The sequence below is a fragment of the Macaca nemestrina genome, chromosome 13 (genome assembly GCF_043159975.1).
Source record: "Macaca nemestrina isolate mMacNem1 chromosome 13, mMacNem.hap1, whole genome shotgun sequence".
Taxonomy (NCBI): domain Eukaryota; kingdom Metazoa; phylum Chordata; class Mammalia; order Primates; family Cercopithecidae; genus Macaca; species Macaca nemestrina.
Genome location: NC_092137.1, coordinates 54515318 through 54531870, shown reverse-complemented (window position 1 = coordinate 54531870; position 16553 = coordinate 54515318). Strand labels below are relative to the sequence as shown.

Sequence of the window (16553 nt, the reverse complement as noted above, 5' to 3'; positions counted from 1 at the left end):
AGCCAGCAAACATTCCTAGCTTCATTCTTAAGAACTGATGAAATACATCTGTAAAAATAAACAGTTTTAAAAGCGGAGCTTGCCAAAAAAAAAAAAAGCAAAAGCAAAAAATTGTTTTTGTCATTTCCTCAATACTTTAATAAACAAGAAATCAAAAGTAAAATCCAATAAACTTTATATTACAAGTTGCCTCAATGAACATATACGCACACACACACAAAATCACACAATTGGGTATGAGGACACAGTGTGACAAATGCCTACTCCCATAACATTTAATTTATGACATAGAATATTATGTAATATTGTATACATATAACAATTTTTCTTCTTACTTTTCTCTATAACTGAAACCTATACTGAGCCCTGAAAAAAAAAATCTCCCTTTTTTGTTCAAAATCTAAACAAATTCTTATCAGCAGGCTATCTAATGAGTTAAGTGAATCATTAAGCCACTCTTTCAATTTGTGCTTCTGCAGCAAAGAGGCCTTTGGAGCTAAGAAAATAATTTTTGTTGTATCCTGCTCTTCTGGACAAAAGCTAATTTCCTGCCCAACCCTGGGAGTCACATGATTCTAAGCTAATGGAAAGTCATGTAGAGATCAAGCTCTAACAATGAAAAAGAAACACCCGCATCCCCAACCCCGCACCCCGGCTCCCACAGCCACACAACAAACCTCCATTCACTATGCTAAGGATTCTAAAAAGAAAAAAGAAAAACATAGATGGAAGTCTGCCACAGAAAGTAAAAATCAGAAATGTAAGACTAAGAGTAGTATGTTATTCACATTAGGATCGAACTCAGAAATCAGAGAGACAGAGGGAAGAAAAGGGGAGGGAAAGAGGAAGAACCACTTTAGGGATTCAGGGGGAAAATAACTAAAAAGATTTTTTTAGTGTGAATTGAATTACAGAAGACAAAAACTTGGTGACAAAAAAAAAAAAATAGAGGGTGAGTGTAACTAGAAGACTCAGACTGGATCTTGAGGGTCAGATGAAAAGCAAGCTTGACGTCAAGGAACAGCAAATCACATGCAGATCATAACCCAGAGAATACATTTCATGGATCTGTGTGAGGTCCTGGAACACTGTGTTGTAACAGGCTTAGGATTGTAGAAATTGCACAGGATGACAAGTTGTTTGACCTTCTCTCTCTAATCTACATGTTGGCCACTCTTCTAAGTATGCATTCAAAATTACCCAATATTGAATGCATACACAGAACTTGAAAGCTGAGTTTCAAAGAACAAACTAGAACAATACCATTGCAGAAGACTGACCCAAAAAATGTTCTGGAAAAAATCCAAACTGATAAGAATTATGGTTTATGACTTTTATGTTTCATGTCCTATTCACTCAATTTTGGAGTGCTACAGTATAATTCACATCTTTATTACTGCAGAGTTGCACTAAATATTGAATCCAAGTTAGTAAAAATGATAACTACCATTATCTTTAATTTGGCTCATTGACAATAACATATGCAAGATGCCTGTGATGGTACATTTTATGTGTCAACTTGGCTAGACTATGGTGCTTAATTGTTTGGTCAAATTTTAGTCTAGAAGTTGCTGTAAAGGTATTATGTAGATATGATTAACATTTACAATCAGTTGAATTTAAGTAAAGCAAATTACCCTCCATAATGTGGGTAGGTTTCACCCAACGAATTGAAGAATGTAAAGAGCAAAGACTGAGGTTTCTGAGAGAGGAAATTCTGCCTCCAGACTACAATGTAGAAGTTCTACCCATTTCCAGGCTTCAGAATCAAGACTACAATATCAACTCTTATTTGAATTTCTAGCCCGCCAGCCTTGCCTACAAATTCCAACTTGCCCACCATCATAATCGCATGAGCCATTTCCTTACATTCTCTTTCTCTCTACAAACACACACACATACACATATACATGTATATACACACATATATACATATAATAACTTGAGATATAGGCATATATATACCCATATATATCTCTATATAGATATCTATATATACATATATACAGACACATATACTCTCCCTCTACATATATACATATATATACAGGCACATGCATACATATATACACACACAATTGGGTCTGCTTCTCTAGAGAACTCTAATACAATGCCCCCAAATCATAACAAAAAAAAGCACTGCATTCATCCTAATATGTAAATTCTATAACTTGAGAAAAACATTGACTACCATCAAATTTACAAAGTTTTCAGAACACTCAAAAAGCCTGCCCCGAACAATATGGATGGAGTCCACGAAAGTTCCCTCTATGGTTTATAGCTTTTATTACACATATTGAGAGTTTAAAACAGATTGCACCCCCTACAGGGGAACATTTAGTTTGCATTTCTAAATTACATTTTGGAGTGAGTAGGTGAATTTTATTTACTCTACAATTATGGAAAAAAATCACAAAGAGGATTAGATTGAGCTAAAGTGAAAATGGGTCGGTACACCTGTTTCTGGGAAACAAAAAAAGAGACACCAATGCGATGGAGAGTTTATAAAATACTAATAGGCACCTGGCCTAAATAAAGGATATCATTTGTGAAAACCACGAGTCTTAGGTCTGTCAAAGCATCGAGGACATTATCTTATTTTTAAAGTGCCTTTTAATACATTCATTCTGAATCAAACACAATAGAGATACCGTTTCTAATTAGACCTTTATCTAAGTGATAGGCAACCTAATTAAACAAGAACACATGATAACATAATCTGAATAAAAGCATTTTAGAATCACAGGACTTGAAAATAAATTTTAATTGGATAGGAGAATAATTCAAAGTAGTTTTCCAAGCACGACCAGCAATGGCGGTAAATAACAGATCTAAATTATGATTCATGGTATCTGCCTCTAATGCACAATGTCATTCATTATGAATATTTAAGAAAACTATTTGCAAACAAATTACAATGATATACTGAGCCCAAGGCCCCAAACTTAAAACCCAAATTTCTTCAAGGACAGGAGAATTAACAAAAATGTGGAAAGTTTTAGGTATAAGAAGAGGGTGAGGAGGCAGTGTGCATGCCCCATCAAAAAGCAAGCTTACATTAAAATAATGCAACAACTTTATTCCTTCTCAACAGAATGCATCAGTGCTAGGCAGAATTCAACAAGCAACTGCTAGTTTGTGATTCTTGGACTAGAAAATAGAAGTAAATTAGAATGATAAATACAGGAATTATTAAAGAGAACATGGCCATAAATATACAGGAAATATATACACTCAAAAAAGGAGTTTATGTTTGATAAGTACATGATTCATAATTATCGATATACATTAACCCTAAACCAAAGCTTCTATCACGTGAAAAGTGCAAAATCAGCTGCAGATGAATATCCTGACCCAATTATGCAAGACACTTTGGTAAATCTGTGTAGACTAAAGGCTCTGAGAAGAGAGTTGAACTTCAGAGGGGTAGAGGGGAGGAGAATTTCAGAAAAGGGATTTATAAAGGGATGAAAATATTTGGAAGACATTGGTAAAAAGGAGATACTTGGGAAGGTAAATCTAAGTCACTATAGAAAGAAGGTTGAAGAGATGCGTCTTCACCATCTGGGCCCTCTGTGGAAGAGCTGAAAATACCCCACAGCAACAGGATGTGACTGCTGCCTCATCTGGAAAGACAGATCAACTCAAGCCATCTCAAAGAGGTGAAGGGTAGATGTATAATAGGAGTAGGTGAGGAGAGGAGAATGTATAACTGGTATCATAAGAGGATAGTAAACAGTAAGTCAACAGTAAGTTGAGTTACTTACTGTTAGATAGAAAACAGTAAGTCAACCTATAAGAAACCAAGCCTTCTCTTCCTTGCAGATGGTCTATCTGCTTCTCTCTGGGCATCATCTCAGACGCTGACTGCTTTTTCTGGTTGTTCCCTCTCCAGTCCCAGATGCTGTCTCAGAATTTTTTAGACCAGCTCCCATGGGTTACTGGCAATATCCACCATGGCCTCACAGACTTCACTCACCATGCCTATGCAGGTGCTTGAGAATACACACTCCCTGACCTAAGAAAGCAAAGAAACTCTGTAGACATTTAAGGGACTTAGCAGTTCAAAGGAGGGAAACCAGAATGGAGAGATAAGCAACTTTTACAAAAGCCAAATTAATGGAAGAAACAATAAAAATGCAGTAAGAATGTTTAAGGGGATACACAAGGAGAATAACTACAAAAACTCAAAGAGAAGGTGCCTATGAGAAACACGAACTCTAAGGCTTAAGTTCCAAAAGGATGTAAAATGAATGGCTGGTATTAAAAACCAAACTAGTAAACTGGAATATGAAGCAAAGGAATTATCATATCACAAAGCAAAAATAATTAAGAAATGTCAATCAGTAGTGAAAATATAACAGGCATACAGGACAGATTCAGGAGGCCTAATAAGCAAATAGCATTTCCAGAAAGAGAGAAAAGGGCAGAAGCAATAATCAAATAGGAAAACTCTGAAGTGAAGAAAGAACTGAGTTTTTCAGATCAAAGGAGCTCACCAAATGCCAGGCAGTTATAAGGGAAATAAAAGACACATTCTTGACATTTTTTATGGTGAAGTTTTAAACTCCAACTAGAAAGAACAAGTCTTTTAGGCTTCAAGACAGCAAGAACAGGATATTTACTTATAAAAGTAAAATAATCAGACGGGCATTGGACCTTTCACATACCACGCTGGAACCTAGAATAAGTACATAAACTTTTAAGATAAAAGGACTGCATTCCAAGAATCTTGTGTCCAGGCAAGATATAATCCAGGGGTGTCCAACCTTTTGGCTTCCCTGGGCCACATTGGAAGAATAAAAATTGTGTTGGGCCACACATAAAATACACTAACACTACTGACAGCTGAGGAGCTGAAAAAACAAAAAAACAAAACAAAACAAAACAAAACAAAAATCCCATGGCTGGGCATGGTGGCTCATGCCAGTAATCCCAGCACTTTGGCCAAGGTGGGTGGAACATGAGGTCAGGAGTTCGAGACCAGCCTGGCCAATACGGTTAAATCCCATCTCTACTAAAAATACAAAAAAAAATAGCTGGGCATTGTGGCACATGCCTGTAGTCCCAGCTACTCAGGAGACTGAGACAGGTGAATCACTTGAACCCGGTACCCGGGAGGCAGAGGTTGCAGTGAGCTGAGATCGTGCCACTGCACTCCAGCCTGGGTGACAGAATGAGAATCCGTCTCAAAAACAAACAAACCAACAAAAAAACAAAAACAAAAACAAAACAAAACAAAATTTTAAAAACCTCAAAATGTTTTAAGACAGTTTATGAATTTGTGTTGGACTGCATTCAAAACTATCCTGGGCCATGGGTTAGACAAGCTTAATATAATCCATAAGATGATTGCAAGAAATTTTATATTTATAAGCATTCAGAAAGTAAATCACCACTTATCCTTTTTGGAAAAAAAGGGGGGGGAGGTATCAGAAGAGTATTCCAGTTTTGACATATGATAAGCAATCAAGGTAATATATCATATTAATAGAAAAAGGAAAAACAAACCAACTGGCCAACTTAATAGATGCAGAAAAAGCGCCTGACAAAATCTAGCATGCTTTCATAAGAAAAAATCACTCAATAATCTACTAACAGAAAGAAGCTTTCTCAACTTGATAAAAGGCATCTACAAGAAACCCACAGCTAACATGATTATGAAAGAACAAATTATTTTTCCCCTACAATCAGTAACAAGACAAGAATGTTTACTCTTGTCACTTCTGTTCATCAATTGCTGGAGTTCCAGCAGAGCAATTAGGCAAGAAAAAGAAATAAAAGGCATTCATATTAGAAAGGAAGAAGTAAAACTATCTCTATTTGTATGTGACATGGTATTATAGATAGATGATCCCGAGGACTCCATCAAAAACCTGTTAGAACTAGTAAACAGGTTCAACAAGTTTGCAGGGTGCAGGATCAAATACAAAAATCAATTGTTTTCCTAAACACTATCAATAAACAACCTTAAAATAAAATTAAGCAAATAATTCCATTTACAATATCTTCAAGAAGAATAAATATTTAGGAATAAATTTAACAAAAGAAGTGCAAGACTATAAACCAGAAACTACAAAACACTGTTGAAAGAAATGTAAAAAGATCTAAATAAATAAAAAGACAATCCCATGTTTATGGAGTGGAACACTTAATACTGTTAAGATAGCAATACTCCCAAAATTGATCTATAGTTTCAATAAAATACTTATCAAAATTCCAACAGCCTTTTTTGCAGAAATGGCAAGCTGATCCTAAAATTCATATGGATTTGCAAGGCAACACGAATAGCCAAAACAATCTAAAAAGAAGACTAAAGCTGGAGGACTCACTCTTTTCAATTTGAAAACTTGCTATAAAACTACAGTAATCAAGACTGTCTGAGCCAGACACAGTGGTGTTCACCTGTAATCCTAGCTACTTGGAAGGATCACTTGAGCCCAAAGGTTCAAGGCCAGCCTGGGCAACATAGCAAGACTCATCTTAAAAAAAAAAAAAAAAAAAAAAAAAAAAAAAAAAGGGCCGGTGCCATGGCTCACACCTGTAATCCCAGCACTTTGGGAGACTGAGGCAGTTGGATCACCTGAGGTCAGGAGTTCGAGACCAGCCTGGCCAACACAGCAAAACCCTGTCTCTACTAAAAATACAAAAATTAGCCAGGTGTATTGGTGGGTGCCAGTAATCCCAGCTACTTGGGAGGCCAAGGCAGGAGAACTGCTTGAACCTGGGAGGCAGAGGTTGCAGTGAGTTGAGATTGAGCCATTGCACTCCAGCCTGGATGACAGAGCAAGATTTTGTCTAAGAAAAAAAAAAAAAAAAGGCCAGGCACAGTGGCTCATGCCTGTAATCCCAGCATTTTGCGAGGCAGGTGGATCACCTGAGGTCAGGAGTTCAAGACCAGCCTGGCCGCATGGTGAAACTCCATCTCTACTAAAAATACAAAAATTAGTTGGTCATGGCGACACATGCCTGTAGTTAGTTCCAGCTACTAGGGATGCCAAGGCAGGAGAAATGCTTGAACCTGGGAGGCAGACAGCTGAGATCGTGCCACTGCACTCCAGCCTGGGTGACTGGAACAACTGGATAGCCAATGATAAAACAATGAAATTGGATCTCTACCTTACACTGTATGCAAAAGTTAACTCAAGATGAATCCAAGACCTAAATGTCAGGGCTTAAAGTAGAAACTTAGAAGAAAAATAAGTGGGCCAGGCACGGTGGCTTGCGTCTATAATCCCAGCACTTTGAGAGGTCGAGGCGAGCGGATCACCTGAGGTCGGAATTCAAGACCAGCCTGACCAACATGGAGAAACCCTGTCTCTACTAAAAACAAAAAATTAGCCGGGCATGGTGGCGCTCACCTGTGATCCCAGGTGTTCGGGAGGCTAAGGCAGGAGAATCTCTTGAACCTGGAAGGTGGAGGTTGCAGTGACCGAGAATGCACTACTGCACTCCAGCCTGGGTGACAGAGTAAGACTCTGTCTCAGAAAAAGAAAAGAGAAGGAAAGGACAGGACAGGACAGGACAGGACAGGACAGGAAAGGAGAGAGAAAGAAAGAAAGAAACTGGCTATCATCAAATTTTAAAACTTTTGTGCTTCAAAAGACATGACCAAGAAAGTGAAAAAATTCTCCCACAGAATGGGAGAAAATATTTGCAAATTCTATATCTGATAAGGTCTAGTAATCAAAATATATAAAGAACTCTTACAATTTGACAATTTAAAAAAAGAGAACCCAGATTTTTTAATGGGCAAAGAATCTGCATAGACATTTCCCAAAGAGTAAATACCAATGGCTGATAAGCACATGAAAGGATTTTAACGGGATCAGCCATCAAGGAAATACAAATCAAAACCATAATGAGATACCACTTCCCACTCTAGAATAGTTACAATAAAAAAGACAATAATAACATGTGTTGGTGAGGATGCAGAGAAATTAGAACCCTCATACACTGCCAGCGGGAATGCAAAATGATACAGACACTTTTGGAAAACGGCCTGGCAGTTCCTCAAAAAGTTAACATAGAGTCGCCAAATAACCCAGCAATTCTACTCCTAGGAATACACTCAACAGGACAAATAACATATGTATACACAAAAGTGTGTTCACAAATGTTCATAGCAGCATTATTTATAATAGCCAAAAAGTGGAAAGAACCCAAATATCCATCAACTGATGAATGGATCAACAAAATGTAGCATATTCATATGTTATTCAGCCATAAAATAGAATGTATCACTGATACACGCTCCTATATGAATCAACCTTGAAAACATTATCCTCAGTGAAAAAAGCCAGACACCAAAGGGCATATATTGTATGATACCATTTATATGAAATGTCCAGAATAGGCAAATCCATAGAGACAGAGAGTAGATTAGTGGTTGCCAGGGTTTGAGGGTAAAGGGAAATAGAGAGTGACTGCCAATGGGTATCCAACTCAAGCCTTGTTGAAAATTGGTCAATTTCCTCTATAATCTCTTCTAATCTTCACAACAGCCCTGTATACAGTGAGGGCAAATATGTGCATATATGTAAATATATGCATATATATATATGCACACACACATATAAACACATACACCCACACAAAATCATCTGCACTTTATAGATGAAGAAACCAAAGATCAAAGCAATTAATTAGCCCAAGGACACACAGCTAGCAATTGAGAGACACCAAACTCAACTTCAGATTTTTTGACTCCACATCTTCCAAATGAAAACACTTTCCTTTTCATGTGAATGAGCAAAGCTGTATAAAGATATCCTTTCTATAAAAGCAAATATAATTGAGATGCAAAAGAGAAGCTTGCAAGTTAAAGGATTATTTTGTTAACTAGGTTTAAATATAAAACTGTGTTTAAATTCAAGCATGCCTCTGCACGGATGCTCATTGCACACAGTTGGTAGGACTGTCTAGAGAGGTCAGAGAACAGTAAGATACAGAACCATCCCAACGATCACCAGGCACCCATCAGCATGGCTCCTGCATGACAGAATAGTGCAGTGCAGTGGTTAAAGGCACTGACTCTGAAGTCAGGCTGCCTGGGCTAAAATCCTGGCTCTGCAGCTCCTTAGTTCTTAAATCGAGGGGAATTCAAACTTCACAACTCTATTTCCCTCACTTCAAAAATTATTTCTCCTATAGTCTTTTCCATCTTCCTAAGTAATAAGCCTAGAAGTGAGTCATCCTCGATTTCTATTTTGTCCCTATCCAAAAGCAGATCCAATCCACAAGTCTTGGGAATACCATCTAAACGCAAAACTTACTCAACACTTTGTTTTTCTCCACTTGTACCAGCCAAGGTGCTATCCTGTCTTCTCTCACCAGGTTCTAGGCCTGGCCTCATGGGTGTGTGGCCTATGCAGTGGTTCAGAGCCCCTCACTCAGGACCCAGACTTAGTCTGATGCTCTGCTGTCACCATCCTGAAAATCTTAATAATCTTTGACCTTGGGTAAGTGAAATCTGTTGGGACAATGACGCTGTGCATGAGCAGAGGAGACATGTGCCATGTGTGTCTGTGGCTCCTCACGACCCCATGTGGGTATGGTGTTCACGATGTTCCATGAGCATAGGATTTTAGTTGACCGCAATACATGGGAGCTTAGTGAGCCTGGAAGCAAGTATGAAATAAGAGTGTCACGTCTACAACTCAGCAAGAAAGAACTGCTCACAGGGCTGATGGGCCTTTCGAACCAGAATTGACTTTGAGCACAGAAAAAAGGCAATGGTGTTCTGAGAAACCTAAATGACCAAGAAACCCTATGATATCCTCTCTTATTTGTGTTACTTCCCTGTGTTAACCTACCACGTATGCTGAAAATGACAAGAAAAGGAAAGGGAACCACAGGGCAACCCAGAGCTCCTCCTTTTCCTTGTCCATCTCTTATACTATCAGGAAGCTGAGGGGAGAGAGTGTTGGTAGAATGGGCATGAAACGAAAAGTGAAATAAAACAGTTGTACTTGTTTTGTGCTGCATTTCTACAGTTCTGGTAAGAATAAAGTACGTATGATGTATCAACTATGAAATATGAGTTGGGTAATTTCAGTGATTCTGGATATGAGCTAAATGTTTTATTTATTGATTTTTGTTCATTTTTAAAAGTCTTTGATCCCTAAAAGTGTTCTTATATTTGCATTTAAAACCAGCATTGCACAATATGCAGATGAATAGTAAAATTCATACTAATATTTTTAAGCTTTAATTTTCCTTTACTTAGAATGACATTAAACAACAAAACAAACAGAAAGTTGATGGACTGTGAAACAAAAAGTTTTATAGTTTAGTACCTTTAATGGTACTCTCTTCCCCCTGCTTTTTGAACAAGAGGCCCCACAAACTATGTAGCTGGCCCTGTGGGAACCATATCATAGCCTCCTTCCTGATTCCTGGCTTCCTCTCTTTGCCTGCCACACTCCTTTCTCTACAGCAGCCAGTGTTCTTTTTAAAATTGTAAGTTTCCCGTGCACAGTGGCACATACACACCTGTAACCCCAGCACTTTGGGAGGCCGAGGCAGGTGGATCACCTGAGGTCAGGAGTTCGAGACCAGCCTGGCCAACATGGTGAAACTGTGTTGTAAAAATACAAAATTAGCTGGTGTGGTGGCGCACGCCTGTAATCCCAGATACTTGGAAGACTAAGGCAGGAGAATCACTTGACCTGGGAGCCCGAGGTTGCAGTAAGCCAAGATCGTGCCACAGCACTCCAGCCTGGGTGACAAGAGTGAAACTCTGTCTTAAAATAAAATAAAATAAAATAAAATAAAATAAAATAAAATAAAATAAAATGTCCTAAGTAGATCACTTGAACCCTGCTTAAAACCCTCCAGTGTAGGAAGAAGTACCCACAATAAAATATGAGTTTCTTACCCAAGACCTGACTGTGCCTCCCCAATCTTTCAGCCCAAGCCTCCACCACACATCCCCTTCCTCTCAACCTTCTACCCCACTAGCCTAATTGTTCCTCAAATAAAATGTGTTCCTGCCTCGGGGCCTTTGCACCATGCAGTTCCTCTGCCTAGAATGTCTTTACCCTAGATCTTCGTATGACTGGCTTCTCCTTGCCATTGGGGTCTCAGCTCATCCCTCATCCTGGCCACCCCATCTAAACAGCTCCCCCAAGCACTCCTGTCACACAACCTTCGCTCTGTCTTTTAAGAGCATGCATTGCTATCTGATACTATGTTGCTTACTAACTTATTGCTTTCTCCTCAAGACTATAAACTCCTCAAAAGCTGGATCTTTGTGTATACTGGTCACTACTCTTATCAGTAAAGGGAAAGGAGGTTAATGCCCTGGGGAAGATGGGAGTCGGTGGAGAAGTTTCAGCTTCCTCCCCGACAGCCCCCACAGGGAGTGGGAGAGAAAAGTAATTCTGAGATGCATTGTTCATTGTTCCTCAGAGTCCTCAGATACACAGTGCCCTGGGTGGCGCCTGAGGTAGCTCTCAACCCAACATCAACTCCTGTATTAGCTTTTCTTCCTTCCCTGTTTCATTCTCCCCTCTCCATCATTCTGCTTCCTGAAATCACCTCCCAACCAACCACTCACCCTCCAGACTATGTCTCAGGCTTGCTCTCAGGGAAATCTCAGCTAAAATAATCTCTAAGCCTCAATTTTTCTCCTCTGTAAAGGGGGGTTATAATACTACTTAATCCTGTTAGTATCTTCTCCTAATACAAGGCTGTTTTAACTCAGTGTTGTGCTATGAGGATTAAATGAAGTGATACGTGGACAGTTTGCATCATGGTGTCCAGCACACGTCAAAATTCCACCAGTACTACTTCACTCATAACAGCAACAGTGAGCAACACTTGAAGCAACGCTTCATCTACCGTGATACACTTTCACAGGAAATCAAACAGGAAATTCAAATAAGTGTGGGGCTATCTTCTAGCACCACGGTCCTCTGGGGACGATTTCATCCCCACCGGGGATGTGACAATATATGGAGACAAATTTGGTGACCACAACTGGGGGTTGCTACTGGCAACTAGAGAGTGGAGGCCAGAGAGGCTGCTAAACATCCTAATGCACAGGACAGCCCCTCACAACAAAGAATTATCCAGCGCCAAATGCCAATAGCACCAAAGCTGAAAATCCCTACCTAGCACAGTGTCCTGATGATGAGAGGAGCTTAATAAATACTTATTTAATGTAATTCACCAAATCTTTTAAAAAATTGAAATAATCACATCAGAAGAGGAAAATTAAATCTTGGCTGGATGTCTGTGTATGCTGACCACAGAAACAAAGCCATATAAAGCACACATCCATGGCTTACTTGGGAAAAAGGACAAATCTTTTTTTTAAAGGACAAATCTTAAAATAGGTTAAGCCTATAGTCCCAGTTACTCGGGAGGCTGAGGTGGGAGGAGAGCTTGAGCCTGGGAGGCGGAGGTTGCAGTGAGCGGAGGTTTCAGGGAGCTGAGACTGTGCCACTGCCCTTGAGCCTGGCTGACAGAGTGAGATCCCATCTCTAAAAATAAAATATGTTAAATATCAAGGTATGGCAGAAGTTCTAGATGCCCATTTAATACACATTCAGCCCTTTCTCCTTAGTAATAAAATCCAATTTTAATTAAGATGACAACGTGGGCCAGGCGTGGTGGTGCTCATGCCTGTAATCCCAGCACTTTGGGAGGCCGACGCGGGTAGATCACCTGAGGTCAGGAGTTCGAGACCAGCCTGACCAACATGGTGAAACCCTGTCTCTACTAAAAATATAAATATTAGCTGAGTGTGGTGGCAGGCACTTGTAATCCCAGCTACTCAGGAGGCTGAGGCAGGAGAATTGCTTAATCCCAGGAGGCAGAGGTTGCAGTGAGCCAAGATCGCACCATTACACTCTAGCCTAGGTGTAGAACGAGACTCTGTCTCAAAAAAAGAAAAAAAAAAAGATGACAATGTACCCCTCTAAAAGAATTATTTAACCGTTCTCTCTTGCAACTAAATGAAGCACATGTCACTGAATAACAGCTCCTAAGAAAAAGCTTTAAAGACAGTTGACCCAGTTAGTACAGTGTTTTTTGTTTGTTTGTTTTTTGTGTTTTGTTTTTTTGCCTTTGACCAGTCTTCATTCTTGCAGGCTGGCTGCAGATGTGATAGCTGGGGCTGGAGGGGCCACATGGCAACCATGAGGTGCCCTGGAGGATGGAGTTTGGGATCCTTGTGAGCAGGGAACTGCCAAGCGAGCCTAGAACTGTGTATCTCTATACTTCTCTTACAAAAGAGAAAAACCACCCTCTCTTTTGTTTCAGCCAGTATTACTTGGGCTCCCAGTGACACTTACTTAAGGGATTAAATTGATAAACTATAGTCATTAAAGAAGATTGACTGTCAGAGGATATCTAAAATATTAATATTGTCTCTCAGTTAATTATCACTAGCAACAAAGAAGTTTAAGGATCTGTGGAGAAGATCTGTGGAGGTCCATGAAGATGGCTAAATTGGTCTGTGACTGGCAATGCCCTCTATACCACAGAACCTAACACGAGGCCCTTTTATAGCAGTGACCACATTCCCAAAGGAGCTAATGAGGCCAACAGAAGAGAAACAACCTGTAGGCAGATGCACACAAAGTTCTGTGAAGATCAAAAACTGCCATTGTAAATATGACTAAACAGGAAAGAGTGAAGCAGTTTAGCCACTGAATTTTGAGGTCTCTATTCTGACCTAGTTTGGGGAGATACCAAAAATAAGTCAATGCATATGGTTCTCTCTATTCCTACCTTCATTTGAATATTCATCATCAGAAAACACAACATCCTAAAATAGCTTCTAGAGTTTCCACTAGTGATACCAACTCTGAATATATACACTTTTAGTAATATACAGTCAAATGACCGCCTACTATGTGGATAGCATTGTAAGAAGGTATAAAGGTTCATAAAACAAGGAAAGAGTTCATTCCTAACGTAAATAGTTTTCATATCTAGTTAGAAATACCAAACATTACACTTGCAAAGAAACTGATAATAACATGACAAAGCAACAGAAAGCATTTGCAGAACTTGTAAATATATTAAAGAGAAAAAAAGAACAAAATTAAAGGTAAAAAATAACATAGTCATTGATGTTGATGGTACTGATTAGTCAATAGATATAATTTGTACTATATGTTCATGTAATATCATATTATTATATAATATGGACTTCCTAATAAAAAAAAAATCAATGAGTACACTCAAGATTTGAATAGCATGCCTCCTGGATGAAAAAGCTGAGATGAGAAAAGCTTTAACTCAATAAAAGTATGCCGTTAATTTTTTTCACTTCTAAATATTGATGTCTGACTTCCAGTAGACTTGACTAAAACCCATTACACAGTGTTCCCAAAAGAAAATGTTGATGGGGGCTGGGTGCAGTGGCTCATGCCTATAATCTCAGCACTTTAGGAGCCCAAGGCAGGTGGATCACTTGAGGTCAGGAGTTCAAGATCAGCCTGGCCAACATGGTGAAACCCCATCTCTACTACAAATGCAAAAATTAGCCAGGTGTGGTGGTATGCACCTGTGATCCCAGCTACTTGGGAGGCTGAGGCAGGAGAATCACTTGAACCTGGGAGACAGAGGTTGCAGTGAGCCTAGATCGTGCTATTGTACTCCAGCCTGGACAACAGAGGGAGACTCCATCTCAAAAAGAAAAAAAAGAAAATGTTGATGGGGTGAAAGATGATCAGTCCTGAGGCTTTATATATCATGCCTACTTGGAAATCTGGTTTTTAATATTTTAAGCACAGCACAAATAAAATCAAATGAATGGAATATTTTACTCTATAATTTTAAAACAAATTTTAAATGAATCATAAATGAGAGTGTTTCTATTTTTTTCCCAACTCATTATGTCAATTACTTTCTAATATATTACTACTTATCATTTGCAGATATAAAGACAACAATAATATCCTAATTACAGATCACAAAAATTGCTGCCATTTTGCCAGCATGCGCTATTTGTATAATAACAGTTGTCAGTCATTCCAGGCTACAATCCAACCTATATTATAGATTAAAAATATAAGGTTGATTTTCATCATGAGTATAAATTCACATAATTATTATTAAATGAAAATTTGGCCTTTTGAGCAAAACAAGAACACAACTGAAAGAAAAAAACAAATACAAATCTAAATTTTATTCAGTCAATACATTTTATCTTTTGAGTACTTGTCATGACTAAGTGTGTGCCAATTCAAGAAATACACATTTGATTCAGATGGAGGGTAGAGTCAGCTCTGGGAGCTCATCCCAGCCCTGCCATCTAACAAATGGTATCTTTTTAAATGAATTCTTTCACTCTCCCTAAACTTGCATTTCCTTCTACTAACAACATTTGATAATAATTTCCATTTTATAGACTTGTTGTAAGAATTAAATGAGATAATAAAGATATTAATGTGATAACAGATACATACGTATTCAGCAAATGTTACCAATTCTTCTTCTGTTATTAGAACAAAATAAAACTAAAAAGTACAATACTTGACAAACAGGGAATGGAGGTCTCTTTTCCCCTTTAAAAGGACAGTTAACACTTCAATAGGTCTTAAAACAATTTAAACCAGGACTTCAACTTGAACCAAGTGTAGGATTATGTGAAAGGCTTTGCTCAATTCTGTTTTCATGTTTAAGTCACATTTGCAATATTCTCATAGGAACTACTAATTGAAGCCTGATATGGTTTGGCTCTGTGTCTCTATCCAAATCTCACCTTGAATTGTAATAATCCCCACATGTCAAGGGTAGGACCAAGTGGAGGTAACTGAATCATGGGGGCAGTTTCCTCCATGCTGTTCTCATGATAGTGAGTTCTCACGAGATCTGATGGTTTTATAAGTGTCTGGCATTTCCCCTGCTGGCACTCATTCTCTCTCCTGCTGCCCTGTGAAGAGGTGCCTTCCACCATGATTGTAAGTTTCCTAAGGCCTCCCTAGCCACGCAGAACCATGAGTCAATCAAACCTCTTTTCTTTATAAATTACCCAGTCTTGGGCAGTTCTTTATAACAATGTGAGAAGAGACTAACACAAAGCCCATATTTCTTCTTCTATTTAAAAAATATTACAAGCCTCCTTTTTTTTATATATAACAGGAAAGATACAATGAACAAAGTAGCATCAAAGTTTTTTGACTAATAACACAACTTTCCAGGTTCTGGCTGGAATTAGAATCTTATATCAATAAAATTGGATATGTTATCCACATTTGTGTTTTAAGCAGTGCTCAGACTTTTGGATTTCACAGACTAGTAATTTTTTTTAATTTTGAAAAGCACCATAAGGTTGACAACATTTTATATAAATTTTTAAAAAAATTAAAAATAAGTACTGTGTAATAGAGATATTTTAAAACAGTAATAAAAATAGGGATACTAGGGAAATTTTTAAAACTGTCATCTACTATCTAGAGCATTTAATTAAAGAAAGAATATTCTAACACTATAAAAAGAAGGACATACTTTCAGATACAGGAGAAAAAAGTCTTTCCCAAGAAAGAATAGCTGGCTTCCATACATTGATATGTGTGTATGTGTATACACGCATA

General features: G+C 38.4%; 1 protein-coding gene across 4 annotated transcripts in view; it reads right to left on the bottom strand.

Annotated features, from left to right (window-relative positions):
• LOC105465036 (acylphosphatase 2) overlaps nucleotides 1–16553 on the bottom strand; it is a 195107-nt gene that overhangs the window by 96019 nt on the left and 82535 nt on the right. The window contains exon 4 of one of the 4 annotated variants that reach the window (XM_071076687.1): nucleotides 7362–7478. The exons of the other annotated variants lie outside the window; for them this stretch is intronic. Within the exon in view, the coding sequence (XP_070932788.1) occupies nucleotides 7362–7478 (117 nt within the window). The remainder of the gene's footprint in view (nucleotides 1–7361; nucleotides 7479–16553) is intronic. 4 annotated transcript variants of the gene reach the window in all.